Source organism: Salvelinus fontinalis, chromosome 34 (assembly GCF_029448725.1).
Source record: "Salvelinus fontinalis isolate EN_2023a chromosome 34, ASM2944872v1, whole genome shotgun sequence".
Classification (NCBI taxonomy): domain Eukaryota; kingdom Metazoa; phylum Chordata; class Actinopteri; order Salmoniformes; family Salmonidae; genus Salvelinus; species Salvelinus fontinalis.
In genome coordinates this window covers 35,762,839-35,784,595 of record NC_074698.1, presented here as the reverse complement: position 1 = coordinate 35,784,595, position 21,757 = coordinate 35,762,839, and the positions used below count along the sequence as shown (strand labels likewise).

The window sequence follows — 21,757 nt, the reverse complement described above, 5'->3', positions numbered from 1 at the left end:
AGAAGGTTGTGTGTTAATACTTCTATCTGGCAATCCACCAAATTCACTTCAATATTCACCACCAACATTGACCAATATCAGTCAATGCTAAAATTAAATGAGTGTCTTTATTTCTCTTGAGAAACTCTGGCCAACTGTACACAGACAGAGACGGGTGTGTTATGTTTCCTGTATGATGCAACACATTTAACAAACCAGTAATATTTACAAATGATTTGATCACACTTAACAATAAAATATCTCGTATTCAAAGTCAAAGGCGTTTTACAGAACAGAGCATGGCTGTACAGTCACAGGAATACAATATAATCATCTCCCCACAACTGTGATTTATTAATGTCCATATCTGAATTCATGACCACTGTCAATGCTATCAAGTCACACGGTTGTGTTAGAACAGGATGGTGTGTGTGACTGTTGTCATGGAGACCCAGGTGTTCCTCCAGGCCCGAAAAGGCTACTCTACCTGGCACAAGGACACTGAGCAAGGGTTACAGCCGGCTAGTCCAAAAGCTGGATAGAGGGGCTCAGTGAATGTGGTGTGGAATGTGTACAGGTGGGTCAATGTGTCAGAGAAGACCGTGTAGAAGGACAGAGTGCCAGCCAGCCAGTCCAGATACACTCCTATTCTATGCCTGGAGGGGTCCCTAAAGGGGGGGAATTTAATAGCTGCGCCATTATGACAAAAATGTGTTTTGTCCTCCATACACCAGGACTTGTCATTGTGTCCAATGGCAAAGTCATCACTGATGTCGCCTCTTCTTTTGATTCCTTTGTACGTCACTCCGAGAACAACGTCACCACTTGACTCCGTTTCCCAGTAATGGCGCTCAGTCAGACCCTCTCTACAAAGAACCTGAAAAGCACCATAAAATCTCTCCGGGTGATCAGGATATGGCTGTTCCTCAATCTCATATCTCACCACTCTGTTTCCTTCAGACAGAGAGAGGTGTCTGTTTGCTGTGTTTGGGTCCAGTGTGAGATCACAGGCATCTGTAGACCAGAGGTAAGAGAGGATCAGCTGCATTAAATCACGAGTGTACTGAATGTCAAACTACTTTAAAACATTGTGTCTTATAATACTTTATGTTGTATCAATGTTACTGAGATTATATGTCAAGTATAGGGTATTCTTACACTTCTTCAGCAGCTCCAGATTCACCCAGCACTCTTCGTTGTGGTCCATACTGTGTGAGAGGCAGGAGAACAGACAGTGAATATACTACAGGTCTTACTAGAGTATCTTGCATTATTTTCATCATCTGCACTGACTTGATTTTCAGTCTACAGGCTGGATCTTCCATCGTAGCAGAGAGCATCTTCACTCCTGAGTCTCCTGGGTGATTGTAGCTCAGGTCCAGCTCTCTCATGTGGGAGGGGTTTGACATTAGTGCTGAAGCCAGAGAATCACAGCCTTCCTCTGTGACTCTACAGAATGGCAGCCTGCAAAGAGAGGTAATGATGATCCTTGGCACATAAATCCTGCTTTTATCACTCACAGCAGATTCAGACATGAGACCAAATTGCAAGGCTCAAGACACGCCCACTTTATGATACACCTATCTGCCATAGGATTGCTTTCAAAATAGAAACGGACAATATTCATAGGATTACCTGTGCAAACGACCTTTTCTCCTGTACTTTACTATGGGGAAACGTTTGAAACTATGTCTCAAAAGGATGGGGGTATCGTCGGAAATCATAGACATGGGACAACAACGTGTTTATTTATCAAAATTGATTTATCGATGGGGATTAAACGCACCGATACAGCAACTACTTACAGTAAGTGTTCCCCTTCGTGGGATATAACATTGTTGATGTTTGATTAGATGATCATGTAGCCTAAACAAACTCGCCAGTCGGAAAAGAAAGCTGACACGAAAAATCTAAATCAATCGCGCAATTTGTTATCGTTCTCCTATTGTCTAATCAAATATGCATTGGTTAATTCTAGAGCGATGTATATTGATGTTCACAACTGTTGGGTGCAATTTTTGGCACAAAACATTTCCGCCTTGTGTTTAAGCAGTTTTTAAGCTTCTCCGTTTTAGACTGTTTTGTTCTGGAACCTATTTGACCGGATCCGGTACCTCTCCTGGCATGAAAGATTATTTAAACGTTTTGCAATGTAAAAATTATAATAAAAGCGATCAAAGTTCTTTCGAGTTGCCTCTTCGTTAATTCTCCTGCCCCCACAAAAGAAAAACGTAATGTGAAAAAGTTGATTTTCAGCCCGGGCCTAATATTGTAAGAGTTCATTTGGGTTGGCCCGGCCCGGGTTTATGGTTTGAGCAACATTGTAACTAACCTATGTTTGAGACCAACGCATGGTCGTAGCTGTGTGAGAAGCGCGCCAGTATCTCTCACGTAACTAGAATGAGATTCACTTTCTATGATCTCTCTCCCTCTCTGCTCTGATAGACATGAGCCTGCAACTCTCATCGCTCCAGTGTTGCACTTCATCGTTTATGTCCTTATGAAATCATAGCCGCGAAGGGTTCTGAACGAACTGCAGCACCCCATGATAAATTGAAAAACATTTGACAAAGTTGTATAATTTCTGCTGTCTGTTCAGAAATAAATTAAATCGTTCAGAATAGCCTACTACACCACGAGAAGGCCTATAATTTAGCCTAAGAGTATCAATAGTTAAATATATATATTTAACTGTTGAGCCTAGCTGTGGATTGTAGCCAAATAACAAGGAATAGGCTACAGTCGGGAACGCGCTAGACACTCTAGACGTCCTGAGTGGCACTGCGGTCTAAGGCACGTGTTTAGCAGATGTTATTGCGGGTGTAACGAAATGCTTATCATCTCAGTGCTAGAGGCGTCACTACAGACCCGGGTTTGATCCCGGGCTGTATCACAATGGCCGTGATCGGGAGTCCCATAGGGCGGCACATAAATGGCCCAGCATCATCCGGGTAAGAGGAGGGTTTGGCTGGGTAGGCCGTCTTTGTAAACAAGAATTTGTTCTTAACTGACTTGCCTAGTTAAATAAAATATGCTTTAGGCTAGAGAGAGAGAGGCATTTGGCACAGTGGAAATAAGGAAAACTAAGAGTGAACCATAACATACACTACCGTTCAAAAGTTTGGGTCAATTAGACATTTCCTTGTTTTTGAAAGAAAAACATTTTTTTTTGTCCATTAAAATATCATCAAATTGATCAGAAATTGTACATTGTTAATGTTGTAAATTATTATTGTAGCTGGAAACGGCAGATTTTTAATGGAATATCTACATAGGCGTACAGAGGCCCATTATCAGCAACAATCACTCCTGTGTTCCAATGGCACGTTGTGTTAGCTAATCCAAGTTTATCATTTTTAAAGGCTAATTGTTCATTAGAAAACCCTTTTGTAATAATGTTAGCACAGCTGAAAACTGTTGTCCTGAATAAAGAAGCAATAAAACTGGCCTTTAGACTAGTTGAGTATCTGGAGCATCAGCATTTGTGGGTTCGATTACAGGCTCAAAATGGCCAGAAACAAAGAACTTTCATTTTGCACATTCTAAAGTTCAAACAAACAGTAACAGAATACCTGAATACTTCTCTGCATGCTTTAGTGTCTAGCAAGCCAAGACCACTAGACTTGGTGTATGTAGGAGCAATTTATTTTCGTGAATAGGGTGGTGAACCTAATAAAGTGGCAACTGAGTGTACCATCACAAACAACTCCTTTTGAGCAGTGTCTGTCTGTTATACGTTTGATCAAAGGGTATGATGGTACATCTGATCCCCCAAGGTCCTCATAGGATCACTTGGATATATAGAGTTGGAGGTAAAGAAACAAATATGAAACTAGGACATTAAAACAATGGCAGAATTTTTTCATCCACATACAATATGTATTTTAAAGTATAAATGCCCTTCTAAGACCCCTGTCTTTCTGGATGTTTTAAAAGGTTTGCAAATAGCACAGTCTGTGATGGTCTTTTGTAAGCACAGTTCCAAAACTGTTTTTTTTTTTTTTAAATAATTCCAACACTCAGCTTGTACTGGCTGTAATAGACTCCAACTGGACATAAAAACATGAACACTCCATCTCCTTTCCCAGTTTCATCAACTGGTTTGAATTCACACTGTTCCAGATGCAAAGAGGGTTGTACCTAATAAAGTGACCACTGTATCTATAGACGTTCCAGAATGTGTTCTGGGAATACCCGGGGTATTAAACATTTGGCTGTAAGTGTTGAACAGTTGAATCTATTACCTCAGGAGATGGTACCATTCAGCTTGTCTGGGGATGACAAAGAAGGACTTCAAACAAAGCCAAAATTGAAAATGATTGGAAGGGGCCTCTTTGCTGTTAAATTAGAGACATAAAAAAATTAACTGTTGTGCCTTTTAACTACTTTAAAATGTGGAACTGTTGCACTAAAAATGCAAACATTGATTTGGCATACAATTTAAGATTGTAAACATTGTACAACTTCATATAGAACAAATTGCACTTGAAATGAACATTTCTTTAATTCTGCGACAATCACTGAATTAGTTATTGAATTATTCATCTTTAATATATATTTATTTGAGATTGTATGTATTTATATCTAATCAAAACTGGAATTTCTACTCAAAGCAAAGGTTGTAAAAGTATACTAGACATTTATAGAATAAATCATACCTAGTTTGATGATTCTGTCATAATCAGTGAAAACGTTGATTTATACCGCTTTAAATGGCATTTTATATATTATGTATTTCTATCAAGTCAACTGGGATTTGTACTCAACACAAAGGTTGTAAAAGTATGCTAGACATTTATAGAATAAATCATATCTGGTTTGATGTTTCTGTGACAAACGGTAAATTAGTTATTGATTTATACCGCTTTAAATGGCATCTTATACATTTGATGTACTTCTATAAAAATCTAAACTGAAATCTTTCTTCAAAACAAAGGTTGTAAAAGTATGTTAGACATTTATAGAATAAATCATATAAAGTTTGATGATTGAGTGACAAACGGTGAATTAGTTATTGATTTGTACATTTTTAAATGGCTTTTGGCGAATGTCTGCTGAATGTCTGTTGAATGTCCGAATGTGTGAATATAAAACCAACTTTACCTCGGTCGGGTTGTCAGTGTCAAAGTAGCCTGCCATTTCGATTATTTGTGCGGTATAAAAACAAAAGTTTCTGCCGACGTCTCCAGTCATGTAAAACGACGTAGAATTGCATGAAATGCATTTATAAAAGGCCAACGTTTTACCCGACCATAGGCTACTAAAAATGTTTACAGCAGGGTTGAAATGTAAAGGCCATGTTCCTGCTTTAGCGGATAATGCATTCACGTTTAACGCTGCATGTCAGCGGAATCGGAAATGACCTTCACATTTCTTCCAAGGAATCTGTAATGCTTCGGTCTTACAGATTGAATACCGTACCTTTGAAAGAGTTGGTTGGATAGAGAGTAATGTCATGCTAATTTATTATGCAAATCAGTTGTTCTTTTCAAACGTTATTATTCAATCAAAATAATAACAAAACATAGAAAAGAGAGCCTACCAACCTCAGAGTCTCCAGTTTACAGTGGGGATTCCCCAGTCCAGCAGAGAGCAGCTTTACTCCTGAATCCTTCAGGTCATTGTTACTCAGATCCAGCTCTCTCAGGTGTGAGGGGATGGTCTGAAGGGCTGACGCCAGTGCTTCACAACTTTCCTTATTGAGATTACATTGATAGAGCCTAAATGAAACATTCAAAGAAACATATGAAGAGAGAAATTCCCCAGTCCCTGCCAGCCACCACCACAATTGAAAATGTTTTACTCAGCTACCTGTTTTGTTGGATTTGGCCCAAACCTCTTAGCCTGTGTCCCAGATCCGTTTTTGATCCATACAGTTTTCTCCTATATCAGCTGTTGAACTCTGTAGCTGTCTTAAAATCAACATTGGCCTCTTAATGACATCCCTCTTAATTATTTTGACCTTGCTCCAAGGAATATGTACTTAGTGTCTTGGAATTTGGTATAACCTTCCCCTGATCACTGCCTGTCCACAACATCAACGGGATGTTTTAGAAATCCTCCATAATATTTCTTTAACATTGAAAGTATCGAGTTGATTGTGGAGATCAGTGAACATAATCAGGCTTTATCCTTCAGGAAATACAAACCTGACAACAGGAAACATACTCACCTCAGTTTCTCCAGTTTACAGTGTGGACTTTTGAGTCCAGTGGAGAGCAGCTCCACTCTTAAATCGATCAGGTCACAGTGAACAATGTCCAGCTCTTTCAGATGAGAGGAATTTGAGCTGATAGCTGAGACTAGTACTTCACAGAAGTTGTCTGTTAGTGTATTTCGATTCAGCCTGTACACAAGATTTATTTCATTTTATTATAACATGCATTTTGTATGTAATTCAAAGATCCCAACATGCTAAATCAAAACGCCTGCATTTATTTACTAAATCAAACAACCCCTGACAAAGAAATGAATGACTTTGAATTCACAGTCCAAATTGATGTACTAACAGAAAAACTACTGACCTCAGTATCTCCAGGTTACAGTGTTGACTCCCTAGTCCAGTAGAGAGTACCTTAACTACAGAATCCCGCAGTGTGAAGTTACTCAAGCCCAGCTCTCTCAGGTTGCAGCTGAGAACTGTTTTCATAGAGGAGACCAAATTATCACGTTCCTCGTTTGAGAGTCCATTCCCGCAGAGACTGCAATTGCAGATATAATGCATTTTAAGGCAGCTTGTTTCATCAACACATTGAGGCAGATTGTTTTGTGAGACATGCTATTATAAATGTATGTGTAATTACATGTTACTTAAAACCTCGTGGACAGATGCACGTAACATAACTGGTATCGTAGCATCTGTCACCAGACTGATGCGACGACTAATGAGAAAGTTTGTTTCGGTGTGGCATTAGCACATGGTTTGCAGTAATATGTCATCTTGGACACCCAGAACTAAAATATTGCATAATTGCATCAGATGCTCGATTAATGCCGCATTCACGTGCTAGTCAGAAGAAGGAAACTATTATATTTCCGACTTGCTAACTAATTGAACGCGGCAGGCGTAAAACTACAACCAGTTAGCAACTCAAAGATTTCAGAGTTTCCTAGTTGCGACTAGCACGTGAACGCGGCATAAGTCAATTTGAGGCAAATGTTTGCCTAAATGGTCATTGTAGTGACAAAGAAAATATTAACACATACAAGAAAGAAAATGTTACCTCATCATTCAACAGCACTTGCTGACATAAAATTGATTTTCCTATTTTAAAAAATCAAATAAAAAATCTGTTCAATTACCTCAGTGCTTCCAGTTTACAGTCTCGGCTAGACAGTCCAGTACAGAGCACATCCACTTCTGAATCCAGCCAGGTTGAATCTATCAGGTGCAGTTCTCTCAATGGTGAGTTTGGTAACTGGAGAGCTGAGGCCAACGTTGCACAGTACCATCTATCCAGATAAACGCCTTCAATTCTGCAGAAACAGGAAAATTACATTTAGCCTACATTTGAGTCATTTAGCAGACTTACGTGAGTGATTAGGGTTAAGGGCCTTGCTTTTCACCTAGTCAACTCGGGGATTCAAACCAGCAACCTTGCGGTTCCTGGCCCATCGGTCTTAACTGCTAGACTACCTGCTGCCCTAATTATTTCTGTGAGGATTTGGATCTGCACAGTTCTCCATAATTTCTGTTTGCACACAGGCCCCGATTCTGACCTGAGTTAAGCCGCTTAAATGGAATGGAATTCCCTTTTTATGTGCTTTTCTCTGACATTTTTTTTTTTACCTTGAATACTATTCACCCACTATTAATTTGAGGTGGAGCTTGAATAAATGAAGGTGTGGTGGAGGTGTTTCTACAAATATGCCGTATTCTGCCCTTGACTTAATTCCACCACCTTTACATGTGAGACAACCATGAATAAGGTCGAGCAAACCTGACGGTTCCAAGTGTAATTTTTGTATTTTATTTAACTTGGCAGGTCAGTTAATAACAAATTCTTATTTACAATGACAGCCTAGGAACAGTGGGTGAACTACCTTGTTCAGGGGCAGAACGACATATTTTTACCCTGTCAGCTCAGGGATTCGATCTAACAACCTTTCGGTTACTGGCCCAACGCTCTAACCACGAGACTACCTGCCGCCCCAAAAGTTCAATGTTTGAAAAAGCATGTACTTCATTTTTTCCCCGATAGAAATAAAAGCATTTTCCATGCACTGTAATTTATAAATTGACAAGTGCGAGGTAAATGAGTAACCCATTTGGAGAAAGGGATTGTAAATACACAGTAATTGTTTTAGATTTTTCTTTATCATCCCTGGAGAGTGCCAAACATTCAACTTGAGGCCCCCATAGTGCCAAAAATTCAACTTGAGGCCCCCATAGTGCCAAACATTCAACTTGAGGCCCCCACAGTGCCAAACATTCAACTTGAGGCCCCCAGAGTGCCAAACATTCAACTTGAGGCCCCCATAGTGCCAAACATTCAGGCCAAAAAATCATGCCGTCAGAAAGTCTGCACCATTAAAGCTGGAGACCGTTCTTGGTGAAACTGCCACGTGTTTCTGGGATATTACAACAACAAAGAAGTTATTTCAAACAATAAACACTGTTTTGTTCCCCCCAACATCATTGCTGTCAGACACTCCTGTCCTCCATTTTTTAAACAAAACATAAACACTAATAAAGGTATTGGGGCGAACAGTGGCGTTGTGCGGATTCCAGCGTTAAAGGGGATATCCAGTAGAAATTGAGAGTTTTCAGTTGAGAAATTATATTCTAGGGTTGGAAAGTATTTTTTTTACTGTTAAAGTAGCAGCTATATCAGCCAGGGAAACTAATTGTTCTCACTTTATGATTGAACATTAAGATTTTTCTCCCTGACTGTGGTGCTATTTACCTAAATTATTAGGATTTTCTTGTGATCACAACAAAACTACTTATTTTGCTCAAATAGAGATATCATTAAATTGTGTTTTCTTTGAAAAGATGGGCTGGCTAAGAAAATAACATTCAGTTAAGTAGCCTACCTCTCCTCTTATAGTTGGGCGTGCAAGATCAAGTGGCCGACTTTATGGGGGTCCCGGAGAAACTGAGCTACACCAGTGCATATGTTCCATACTAACAGTCATCCAAATACAGACTATGCTGATTTCTCAACAGCATGCCTATTGCAGTTCGGGTCAAAGAGGTAATGGGTAATGAAAACAATAACAATTCAGTATATTCATTGTTATTTGGAATGAGTGAATTTTGACGATCTTTCTTACATTGCCTTTCTGCAGTTTCTCACAGCTGGAAGAAGTCTGAAAAACCCCTTTTGGGAGGTTTTATATTTCTTCAGGACAAACTCATCCAACACCTTCTCTGACATCAGAAGTACATAGGCCAGTACTGAGCAATGAGCGGGTGAGAGCTCGCTGTCTGCTTCCTTTTCTGACAGATATCTCTGAATGTCTTCATGTAGGGAATTGTCTTTAACTTCTTCAGTCAAAGAGAAGAGATTGAGGCACCTCTCAGGAGAGACATCCATTAGATCCATCTCCTTAAGTATTATCTTCATTTCTTTAACAATCTCTGAACTGTTCTCTGTCTTTGGCAGCAGGCCTTGTAGGAGGCACTGAACGGATTCCATAGACATTCCAAGAAGGAAGCGGAGGAACATGTCCATCTCTCCATTTTCTCTAGATACAGAATTGTACATGGCAATCTCCATCAACTCATCCAAGGGAAGGTCTACAGGCTCCTTCTCCAATATAGCTTTGAGATATGGTTCTGAACCTTCCATCAGGAAAGACTTGAGGCTTGATGACGTCTTGAGGCTCTTGGTTGTGAAACAGTGGAAAACAAAGAGGGCAGCAACAAACTCCTGAATGGTCAGATGCATGAAGCAGTACACCTTCTTTTTGTACACCTTCTCTTCTTTAAAGATTTCTGTGCACAACGCAGAGTAGACTGCAACTTCACTGATGTCAATGCCATATTCATTCAGGTCTTCCTCATAGAACATGAGATTGCGTTTCTCCAGATGTTCAAACGCTAGCTTTCCCAGTTTCAGAAGGAAGTCTTTATTTGATTCCCAGATCTTCTGTTTATCTCTCTCATGCCCAGGATCCTTTTGTGCCAGTTGTATTTGAATGAGCAGAAAGTGAGTGTACATCTCAGTCAGAGTTGTAGGGATTTCTCCATTCACATTTTCTCTCAACAGTTCCTCAAGAACCTTAGCGGAAATCCAACAGAAGACTGGTATGTGGCACATGATTTTGAAGGTTCTTGATGTTGTAATGTGTGCAATGATTCTTCTGGCCACTTCCCCATTCTTGACCCTCTTCTTGAAGTACTCCTCTTTCTGTCGCTCATCGAACCCTCGTACTTCGGTCACCAGGTTGATGTATCTACGGGGAATCTGATTGGCTGCTGCAGGTCTAGAGGTTATCCAGATCAGAGCTTTGGGAAGCAGCTTCTCCTCAATGAGGTTTGTCACCAATACATCTACATTGTTACCTGTCTTTGTAACATCAGTCACCCTCTTGGTGTTGAATTTTAGTGGATGTCGCTTTTCATCCAGACCATCAAAGATGAACAGAACTTTGCTCGTAGCATATATCTTTGCGTTTTCTATCTCTGTAAGTTCAGGGTGGAAGTCATTTATAAGTCCATGAAGACTTAATTCATCATCTTTGATTGAATGCAGCTCTCTGAAAGGGAGCACAAAGATGAAATCCAAATCCTGATTGGCTTTTCCTTCGGCCCAGTCAAGGACGAACTTCTGCACGGAGACTGTTTTTCCAATGCCAGCAATGCCCTTTGTCAGCACAGTTTTGATGGGTCTCTTCTCTTCGTTCTCTTGTCCAGCTAAGGGTTTGAATATGTCATTAGAGTTGATTGGAGTGTCTGACGATGTTTCTCTCCTGGATGTATATTCAATCTGCCAAACCTCATGTTCTTTATTAACTCCTTCATTCTCTCCCAGTGTGATATAGAGCTGTGTGTAGATGCTGTTCAGGGAAGTTTCTTCCTCTTCAGTGCCTTCAAACACAAACTTAAACTTATTCTTCAGACTGGCTTTATGTTCCTCTTTAACTCTCTGTATGAGTTCTGTAAGGACAGAGTCAGAATAAAACAGCTTAGTTAGAGCATAAGATGAAGAAGTCTTATCCACCTTTCACTCATATGGATGAGAATGTCTACTAATAAACCACTATAAGGTCTAGTGAGGTGGTGTTTTCACGAGACTGTCTACTAATAAGCCACTATAAGGTCTAGTGAGGTGCTGTGGTGTTTTCATGAGACTGTCTACTAATAAACCACTATAAGGTCTAGTGAGGTGCTGTGGTGTTTTCATGAGACTGTCTACTAATAAACCACTATAAGGTCTAGTGAGGTGCTGTGGTGTTTTCACGAGACTGTCTACTAATAATCCACTATAAGGTCTAGTGAGGTGCTGTGGGGTTTTCATAGTTTTTTTCTTAATTTGTCACTAGTCAACTAATTCTTCACTATTCCTCATCCTACTCCTTTATCAGTAGTCATCTTCAACTCATTCCATTCCTCATCCTACTCATTTTGAGTCCACACTTACTTATACTGTATCTATGGTAACATCTCCTATGAATACCCTCTTCATAATGCATTATATGTGCATGCATATGCACATAATACGCAATGCAATATAACCTATTAGCTCCTATGTCATGCATCATAATAATGCATATGTGCTTATAATTAAAGATGTATTTTGTCTTCCTTGTCTTTATCTTCATATTGTGGTGGTAGTGGATGGCAGTGTGTGTTCCTCGACACGCTCTGGGTCTCTCTGCACACTGGGGACAGGTAGAATACATCACCATGCAACTCACTGCGGAAAGAGAGAGAGGGTTCAACTACAAAACTTTTATTTTAAACACACACACACACACACACACACACACACACACACACACACACACTAAAGTAAAACGTTTGACACCTTACCTTTTTTGTGTGTCACTGCATTGTGCAACCTGGGAGGAGTCATCTAGAATTTGGGAAAAAAGGAAAATATATGATCTTCTCCTTACAGTTCTGAAGGTGACTTGATTGAATACAGTATGAATTTAATGTGCCGGTGGATACTTTTCCCTCACAGCTATGTAAAGAAAGTGGAAGAGTTATGTTTTTACCGTTGTTCTGAATGATGTTCTGAGTGATGTTCTGAGTGATGTTGATGCTACCTCCTACTTCATTATTGTTGATCACTGGGGCACATAGATTGCTTCCACCCTCAGCTGTGAGGGAAAACTGGGGATTGTATGCTGGGGAGAACGGGGATTGTTGGCTAGGAAGACTAGGAGAGACAAAGAGCGAAATAGAGGTAACACTGGCCCCTGTGTCCTCACCCTTGTACTACAACACGAGGCAAAACCGACAAACCATTTCAGGGAAATCAGTCTCACCTTTGTTGACAGGTCGTTTCTCCACCGATGAGACTGTTGTCCTCTGAGATCCTCCCTTCAGTGTTCCCCTTTTTTCTTCTCCAAGACAAACTTTTATTTTTGGAGAAAGCGGTTGTGTCCCTATCTTCTCTCCTCCCTTTGGAGCAATTGCTCCCCATCTCTTTCTCTCAAGTCTCAATCTATGGAACATGAGTGAACTCATGAAAACATATTGTTGTATTACATTTACATTTACATTTAAGTCATTTAGCAGACGCTCTTATCCAGAGCGACTTACAAATTGGTGCATTCACCTTATGACATCCAGTGGAACAGCCACTTTACAATAGTGCATCTAAATATTTTAAGAGGGGGGGGGGGGGGGGTCAGAAGGATTGCTTTATCCTATCCTAGGTATTCCTTGAAGAGGTGGGGTTTCAGGTGTCTCCGGAAGGTGGTGATTGACTCCGCTGTCCTGGCGTCGTGAGGGAGTTTGTTCCACCATTGGGGTGCCAGAGCAGCGAACAGTTTTGACTGGGCTGAGCGGGAACTGTACTTCCTCAGTGGTAGGGAGGCGAGCAGGCCAGAGGTGGATGAACGCAGTGCCCTTGTTTGGGTGTAGGGCCTGATCAGAGCCTGAAGGTACTGAGGTGCCGTTCCCCTCACAGCTCCGTAGGCAAGCACCATGGTATTCTTCACAACTCCTAATATCTAAAACGCCAAATGTGTTCTAAACCATACCAAATTAAAGACAATAGCTGTTACAAATATATTTTACTCTTATGTATTGCAAATCCATTCGAGTTTGATAAATTGTCGAGAACACCTTCTGTTCCACCATATCAGTAGCATCTGATTTAAAGGGGAAAGGAAACCGTTTAGGAAGTAAATCTAAGCACTAAACATGTCCATTTAACATAAAAACATCTCTATTTTTTGTATTTTGATCGCCGATAAGGTTTATTTGAGCTATGGTCAGCGCCATTTTAAATTGCCATAGCAAATTGTCTGTGGTATTGAGCATTCGCGCGGAGAGTGAATTGAAGAGAGTGAGTTTAGGTGCGGACAACGAAGATGGCAACAACAAGTAGTAATTCAAACATGAACTGTATAGTGTTAGGATTTATGTTTATGCACTATAGCCTGCTACCATATTGTATGAAGATGAATATTGTTTTGTTACACACACACACAATACAGATGTATGTGTGTAAAGACTGACCAACATAGAGTGACAGGCCATAAAAGCTGTGGTCAATCTGGAGAGGGGAGGGGTGCATATCTCTAGGCCAACCAGGGAGGTCAGGGCACTGGACAATACCAAATAAGGGACTGTTTGAGTGTAGAATCGGGGGAGACACAAAACGGATCTAATCTACCCAACAACCAGATGCGGACAGAGGAGAGCACTAAGGGACTTGGACGAGTCCGAGTGCCAGCATAGGCTGAGCAAAGTTTAAACCGCGCTCAGCCTCTACTGTGATAGGCCAACAGACGCGTTGGAACTACGTCATCACGGTATAAGAACAGCTGTTTACGTACTTCCTGCCAGTTCTCTGTTATCCTGTTTGGGGTGCAAGCCCGACCTCGGACCAAAAATGACAACAGCTGCAGAGCGCGAAATTCAAAATCTATTTTTTTAAAATATTTAACTTTTACACATTAACAAGTCCAATACAGCATTTGAAAGATAAACATCTTGTCAATCCAGCCAACATGTCCGATTTTTTAAATGTTTTACAGAGAAAACACCACATATATTTATGTTAGCTCACCACCAAATACAAAAGTGGACAGACACGTATGAATTATGATTATGAAGTATGAATTATGATTGAAGTAGCATGCACAACCAACCGAAATAAACTAAAACCAACCTAAAGAGCCCAGAAAAAACGACCTCAGATGACAGTCATATAACATGTTACACAATAAATCTATGTTTTGTTCATAAAAAGTGCATATTTTAGCTATAAATCTGTTTTACATTGATGCTACCCAAAAATGCTAACACATAGCTAGAGTCTGAATCCAGCCGGGAGTAGCCAGAGAAAATACATACACCAACGTCGGCTACTAATTACACCTCATAAAACATTTCAGAAAAACATATGGTGGATAACTAATGAAAGACAGATATCTTGTGAATACAGACAACATTTCCGATTTTTGAAGTGTTTTACAGCGAAAACACAATATATCGTTATATTAGCTAACATCATAAGCTAGCATAAGGCAGCATTGATTCTAGTCAAGCGCTAGCCTAGCATAGTTAGCAGCGTTAGCATTCAACAGTTCGACATATATATGAAAAAGCATCCCAAATTGGGTCTTATCTTTCTTGGTACTCCATCAGAATGTTGTAACGGGGTCCAATGTCCAGTAGAGTCTTTAGTTGGGTTCCAGAACGAAGGATTCCCCTCTTTGGTTAGCTAGCACGGTAGCATTGCTGCGCCAGAAAGCGTTTCTTCAAAAAATTCTTCCGTCGTTTCACATCTAAAGTCCAGAATAAATTGCAATAATATAATTAAAGTATATTGAAAAAACAACCTTTAGGATGATTTTGTGACATGTAGCAAATAATATCGTAGTCAGGCATCATATTCAAAGTTACCTACCTTGTTCCAGAAGCCGAGATCAAATTATCCTTCGCGCCCGGATTTTTATTTTAACTGCGCATGTCTCACAAGAAGTTCTGTTATTCAGTCCAGGGACGAGATATTCGACCCCTTTCAATTCTCACTTCCGCATTACAGTCTGAGGTACGCCTCTGACGTGTCCGTATGGTCCTAAGTCAAACGGCCTTTTATAGAGAAGGTCTTAAAGAGACACATCGCATTTTGGGAAACTCAATTCGGCTGGGAAAATGGCTGTAAAAATATTTCTGTTTGACTTAGAGAAACAATTCAAACCTTTTTAGAAACTACAGACTGTTATCTATCCAACAGTAGTAAATATATGCATATTGGAAAATAAAAAGTTTCTTAGGAGGCCGTTTGAAAATGTGCACACATTTTCCAGTTTTTTCAATATTCAGCGTGCAGCCATAACAGGTTATACCCTGCGCGGAGATACAGTGAACCCGTATATACGAACATTGCATTTACCATTTATCGCTTGAGTTTAATTAAAATACTTAAAATATATTCGGTGACTCTGAATCACATTTTGTCCTGATACCAGATTTGAACTGACGCAAATCATTTTCAATAGCGCCAGGCTGTATGAATTGGCTCCAAAATAATCCCTTGGTAAGCTACCATCGGCTGTCCAAGGAACCACAATTTTTGAAGAAGTGGCTCCATGTCCCGAAGAGGAAGGACATGCCAGCTTGAGCTAGTAGGATGTGCAGACAGCACTTCGTGGAGTCAGACTTCGCGATGAAGGGCACTTTCTATGCGGCAACTGGGAGTTTCTGAATGGAAAGGAGTCATAGGCCTACCCTGAAGCCCTCTGCTTGCGCCTCCATTTGACATTAAGAGGGTTATGGTGTAGTAGTTACCGACCGATCAACATCGCTGACTTTGGAGTCAAGCAAAAGCAACGGAACAGAGGAGGTGACGCGAGTCAATGCAATGCCAGGAGCCTGAGGTAACGTGCAGGAGGCATGTTATTTCTAAGGCTATTGTTTATTTCAAGTATGTGCAGTGATTCTTGAATATACAGTTGAAGTCGGAAGTTTACATACACTTAGGTTGGAGTCATTAAAACTCGTTTTTTAACCACTCCACAAATGTCTTGTTAACGAACTATAGTTTTGGCAAGTCGGTTAGGACATCTACTTTGTGCATGAAACAAGTAATTTTTCCAACAATTGTTTACAGACATATTATTTCACTTATAACTCACTGTATCACAATTCCAGTGGGTCAGAAGTTACATACACTAAGTTGACTGTGCCTTTAAACAGCTTGGAAAGTTCCAGACAATTGTGTCATGGCTTTAGAAGCTTCCGATAGGCTAATTAACATCATTTGAGTCAATTGGGGGTGTACCTGTGGATGTATTTCAAGGCCTACCTTCAAACTCAGTGCCTCTTTGCTTGACATCATGGGAAAATCAAAAGAAGTCAGCCAAGACCTCAGAAAAAAAACTGTAGACCTCCACACATCTGGTTCATCCTTGGGAGCAATTTCCAAATGCCTGAAGGTACCACGTTCATCTGTACAAACAATACTACGCAAGTATAAACACCATGGGGCCACGCAGCCGTCATACCGCTCAGGAAGGAGACGCGTTCTGTCTCCTAGAGATGAATGTACTTTGGTGCGAAAAGTGCAAATCAATCCCAGAACAACAGCAAAGGACTTTGTGAAGATGCTGGAGGAAACAGGCACAAAAGTATCTATATCTACAGTAAAACGAGTCCTATTTCGACATAACCTGAAAGGCCGCTCAACAAGGAATAAGCCACTGCTCTTCCTTGAGAGCAGTGGCTTCTTCTACAACCACCATAAAAAAGCCAGACTACGGTTTGCAACTGCACATAGGAACAAAGATTGTACTTTTTGAAGAAATGTCCTCTGGTCTAATGAAACAAAAATAGAACTGTTTGGCCATAATGACCATCATTATGTTTCGAGGAAAAAGGGGGGGGGGCTTGCAAGCCGAAGAACACCATCCCAACCATGAAGCACGGGGGTGGCAGCATCATGTTGTGGGGGTGCTTTGCTGCAGGAGAGACTGGTGCACTTCAAAAAATAGATGGCATCATGACGGAGTAAAATTATATGGATATATTGAAGCAACATCTCAAGACATTAGTCAGGAAGTTAAAGCTTGGGTCTTCCAAATGGACATTGACCCCAAGCATACTTCCAAAGTTGTGGCAAAATGGCTTAAGGACAACAAAGTCAAGGTATTGGAGTGGCCATCACAAAGCCCTGACCTCAATACTATAGAAAATTTGTGGGCAGAACTGAAAAAGCGTGTGTGAGCAGGGAGGCCTACAAACCTGACTCAATTACACCAGCTCTGTCAGGAGGAATGGGCCAAAATTCACCCAACTTATTGTGGGGAGCTTGTGGAAGGCTACCCAAAATGTTTAAAGGCAATGCTACCAAATACTAATTGAGTGTATGTAAACTTCTGACCCACTGTGAATGTGATGAAAGAAATTAAAGCTGAAATAAATAATTCTCTACTATTATTCTGACATTTCACATTCTTAAAATGAAATGGTGATCCTAACTGTTCTAAGACAGGGAATTCTTACTAGGATTAAATGTCAGGAATTGTGAAAAACTGAGTTTAAATGTATTTGGCTGAGGTGTATGTAAACTTCTGACTTCAACTAACTATAGCCTAATAGATGCCTTAATTGTTATCTACCAACAGGAAAGAATGGTTAGTACAGCATGCCAAACTGACCCCTGTGTGCCAGAGTGTTCCTGTGCTGCGGTAGAGAAGAGGTCCACTGGGACCAGCACTAAAGAACTTGGGGCCCAGCTAGATTGCGCTCACGACCATCAGTATACAACCGAGTCTGTATACTGATACTGAGTCCCCTATACGCCACAGATGGAGCTGACGGAGAGCGAGATCAGTGAAGACCAAAACTCGCTGTATGAACCTGAGAGCTCAGAATCACAATCATCACAGAGCGAGCCAAGATATACTATCAATCACTTTGGGGGAGCGGGATGGTGTTCTGAAAATGGAGAAGGAGCAGGCCATTCAACAGCCAATTCAAAGATACACCCATCCATAAAGGGAATCGGAGTGGAATTGTTTTTCCACAGATTTTTTTTTACCCGTTTCAATGGATGTGCTACCTTGTCCCGGCCCTGCTGTTTCGACTCTCTCAACCTATGAATGCTCAGCTATGAAAAGCCAACTGACATTTGGTCCTGAGGTGTTGAACTGTTGCACCCTCTATAATCACTGTGGTTATTATTTTTGATGCTAAAAGGGCTTTTGTAAAATACATTTGAATGATTGTCTGCTGTACTGGATGCTGTGTATTCACTAACTGTCTGAGTGATGTGACATTTATAGTATCTGTAACACATTTTGGTGTGTATTTAATCTGCATCTTATTTTCTTAAAGTGGGAATCATCAGTAGAAACAATAAATCTCCCTGCTCCTTACTCGGTAAAAAGCTGAGGGATGGGCCTGGAGAAATGTAACCACTCTCAAATTCATAGACAGAGCTATAGATGCAAGGACTGACCGTCCATGATTTCAAAATTGTAATCCTGTTTCTGATCTGTTTCCACCTCCATGTACCCTGTTCGGTTTGGATAAAGGCGCCTGCTAAATGGCATATATTATTAAAGTCTCCTTTAACTCTGCCAACTAGTTGCCCAGTGTAGTTAACATTCCTTTCCAATAGATGGCAGTCAAAGCTAGTTGAAGTCACTCTAGCGGCAATGACAGGGATTACTACGCACTGAAAGTAGTAATCCCGAAAGTAGTCATTTATTTTTAAAGCAAGTTTATCTGGTTACGCTTGATCCTGTTGTTTATATTGGACAAGCTAACTAATACTATTTTTACATATGGAAGAAACGACACACGCTGGAATGAAACGCCGTACACCTCGTCCAATTCTCCCTTTTGCCCATAGGGTGAACTGGAAAAATCATAAGAAAAGTTAGTCTGATACCGAAACTAAATCACATAATGAGCACGCCCCATTATTGGTTAGAATGAGATGTCATGAATCATGATGTCTGCGATTCCAACCGGTCGTCTAATCTAAAGGTAAATGTGTTACCATAGCGCCAAACAGCGCTGGTGATAAACATCTTTATAGGGTACTGATTATGTATATTGAGCACCGACCCACTACAGATATTAACCTTAAACAATTTATAATCAAGCTAAATGTCACCAATTATTTAACTGGCATATCGGCTGCTGACTGGTCGAGAAACCTCTTCTGCCAGTAAGTACTTCATAACGATTAGTGACACGTCCAATAAATACATCGCCAGACATACAGGAACCTCTGACTGGATGTAATACATCACCATCCAGACAGACTGACAGGAACCTCTGACTGGATGTAATACATCACCATCCAGACAGACTGACAGGAACCTCTGACTGGAGGTAATACAGCCACCATCCAGACAGACTGACAGGAACCTCTGACTGGAGGTAATACATCACCATCCGGACAGACTGACAGGAACCTCTGACTGGATGTAATACATCACCATCCAGACAGACTGACAGGAACCTCTGACTGGATGTAATACATCACCATCCAGACAGACTGACGGGAACCTCTGACTGGATGTAATACATCACCATCCAGACAGACTGACAGGAACCTCTGACTGGGTGTAATACATCACCATCCAGACAGACTGACAGGAACCTCTGACTGGAGGTAATACAGCCACCATCCGCTGGGATTTTGTGCTGTATCGCAACCAATTCAAGGGGCTTTATTGGCATGGGAAACGTGTTAACATTGCCAAAAGCAAGTGAGGTAGATAATATACAAAAGTGAAATAAAAAATAAAAATGAACAGTAAACATTACACATACAGAAGTTTCAAAACAAAGACATTACAAATGTCATTATGTATATTTACAGTGTTGTAACAATGTACAAATGGTTAAGGTACACAAGGGAAAATAAATAAGCATAAATATGGGTTGTATTTACAATGGTGTTTGTTCTTCACTGGTTGCCCTTTTCTTGTGGCAACAGGTCACAAAGCTTTCTGCTGTGATGCACACACACTCCTACTCTATCTGGCTGCACCCCCCCTCACACCTATTAGTTTTGCTACGCAGACCCTCCAGCTGAGATGTTTCAGGCGGCATATCTGTGTTGTTACTGCTACGAAAATGAACTCTGATCTGGGGCAACGGTTGGCTCAAACATGAACGGCTTCAGTAGGTTTATTGGCTCCCTAACTAACATCATTTCCTTCTCTGTAATAAACTCATTCTCAGACTCGGAGCTACTTGGTCAATTCAGCCATTTTCCAAAATTTTCTCTCCTGCCAGTGACGCAACAATGCCAATATGTCGATTTACAGTTAGCTGGTGTTCTAAATCCTAGTGTTTCCATTCCTCTTTAAGGTGGAACTAAATATTCGGTTCAACAATGATTTACTTCAGAAGTTACTCCAAAACAAATCGAACATATTGTAATTATTGAAAGAAGATCCTTACCTTTCTGGTAATAGAAATTTCCTGCGGTGTGAATGTCATGTTATTGTGTGTGAGAGAGAGAAAGAAAAACAGAGAGCGATAATGAAAGAGAAAGAGAACCCCTAACTTGGCAGGTTGTTATCTTAGACTCAGGGCACAGTAGGACTGTCAGCAAACAATCTCTACAAAGATAAGCGCCGTTCTCAAAAAGTCCCCAACAGTACAGAGTTCCAGATGGTCCAATGTTTGGCTAGTGCACTTTAAATTCTATTAGATGTCTTTTAAGTGTGCACATACTATTTCTCTGGGTAGACAACACTGATCCTCTTCCAACATTCACTGTTTTCTAATTGTACAACATACATTTTCTCAGTATACCCCTAACTAAGTGTTATTTCCTGTTGCAACAGGCTCCTGCTCCACAGGAGGTTTCTGTCCTCCCTGAGCTCGCCTCGAACTCTCCTCTTCTTTCCCCCAAAGCTCTCTTACATAAACAGTATTCATATTTCCTCTAACTTAACGTCTAATTAACATTTCAAATATCTAATCAAATTATAGTTTTATCACATTTTCCAACAGCACACACTCGCACACTAAAATAAAAAATGTAAAAATATTTAGGGCAAGATAATTTCTCAGTGTGAAATACTAATAAACAGTTACCTTTTCGATTGTGAGTTTTGACATAATTTTTTCGTGAAAGGCGGAGTTTAGAGAGAGGCCTAGACAATGAGTCCATTGGTCTGCTAGTTTTGGAGTGATGGTTCGGTTCGTCTTTAACACAATCAATGAACATGATTGGCTAACCGGGCTATCTGCATTGTGTCCCACCACCCGACAACCCCTCTTTTTATGCTTCTGCTACTCTGTTCATCATATATGCATAGTCAACTTCTTATGGCTGCGATATGACAACAGCCAGTGAAAGTGCAGGGCGCCAAATTCAAACAACAGAAATCTCATAATTAAAATTCCTCAAACATACAAGTATTTCACACCATTTTAAAGATACACTTCTTGTTAATCCCACCAGTGTCCGATTTCAAATAGGCTTTTTGGCGAAAGCAACACAAACGATTATGTTAGGTCAGAGCCAAGTCACAGAAAAACACAGCCATTTTTCCAGCCAAAGACAGGTTTTACAAAAATCAGAAATAGAGAGAGAATTAATCACTAACCTTTGATGATCTTCATCAGATGACACTCATAGGACTTCATGTTACACAATACATGTATGTTTTG

General features: G+C 40.5%; 1 protein-coding gene and 1 long non-coding RNA gene across 5 annotated transcripts; one reads left to right on the top strand and one right to left on the bottom strand.

Annotated features, from left to right (window-relative positions):
- Window positions 1-88: 88 nt before the first annotated feature.
- Window positions 89-20,833, bottom strand: LOC129833966 (NACHT, LRR and PYD domains-containing protein 12-like). Of its 4 annotated transcripts, XM_055898778.1 has the most exons (13): window positions 20,537-20,833; window positions 12,421-12,599; window positions 12,148-12,311; window positions 11,961-12,002; window positions 9,256-11,083; window positions 7,282-7,455; window positions 6,504-6,680; window positions 6,152-6,325; window positions 5,526-5,699; window positions 4,224-4,316; window positions 1,273-1,443; window positions 1,138-1,187; window positions 89-993 (listed from the first exon to the last, which is right to left on the bottom strand). In XM_055898778.1, exons 2-13 carry the CDS (start codon window positions 12,576-12,578, stop codon window positions 458-460), a joined length of 3,741 nt encoding a protein of 1,246 aa, XP_055754753.1. In that variant the 5' UTR covers window positions 12,579-12,599; window positions 20,537-20,833; the 3' UTR covers window positions 89-457. The 4 variants fall into 4 exon arrangements, with proteins under 4 accessions (XP_055754753.1, XP_055754755.1, XP_055754754.1 ...); XM_055898780.1 differs by lacking the exon at window positions 4,224-4,316 and having other exon boundaries at window positions 20,537-20,830; XM_055898779.1 differs by lacking the exon at window positions 20,537-20,833 and having other exon boundaries at window positions 12,421-12,748.
- LOC129834034 (uncharacterized) lies at window positions 13,969-20,009 on the top strand. Its single transcript, XR_008756163.1, has 2 exons — window positions 13,969-15,990; window positions 17,737-20,009. It is a non-coding gene; the product is annotated as an uncharacterized LOC129834034 (long non-coding RNA).
- Window positions 20,834-21,757: the final 924 nt, after the last annotated feature.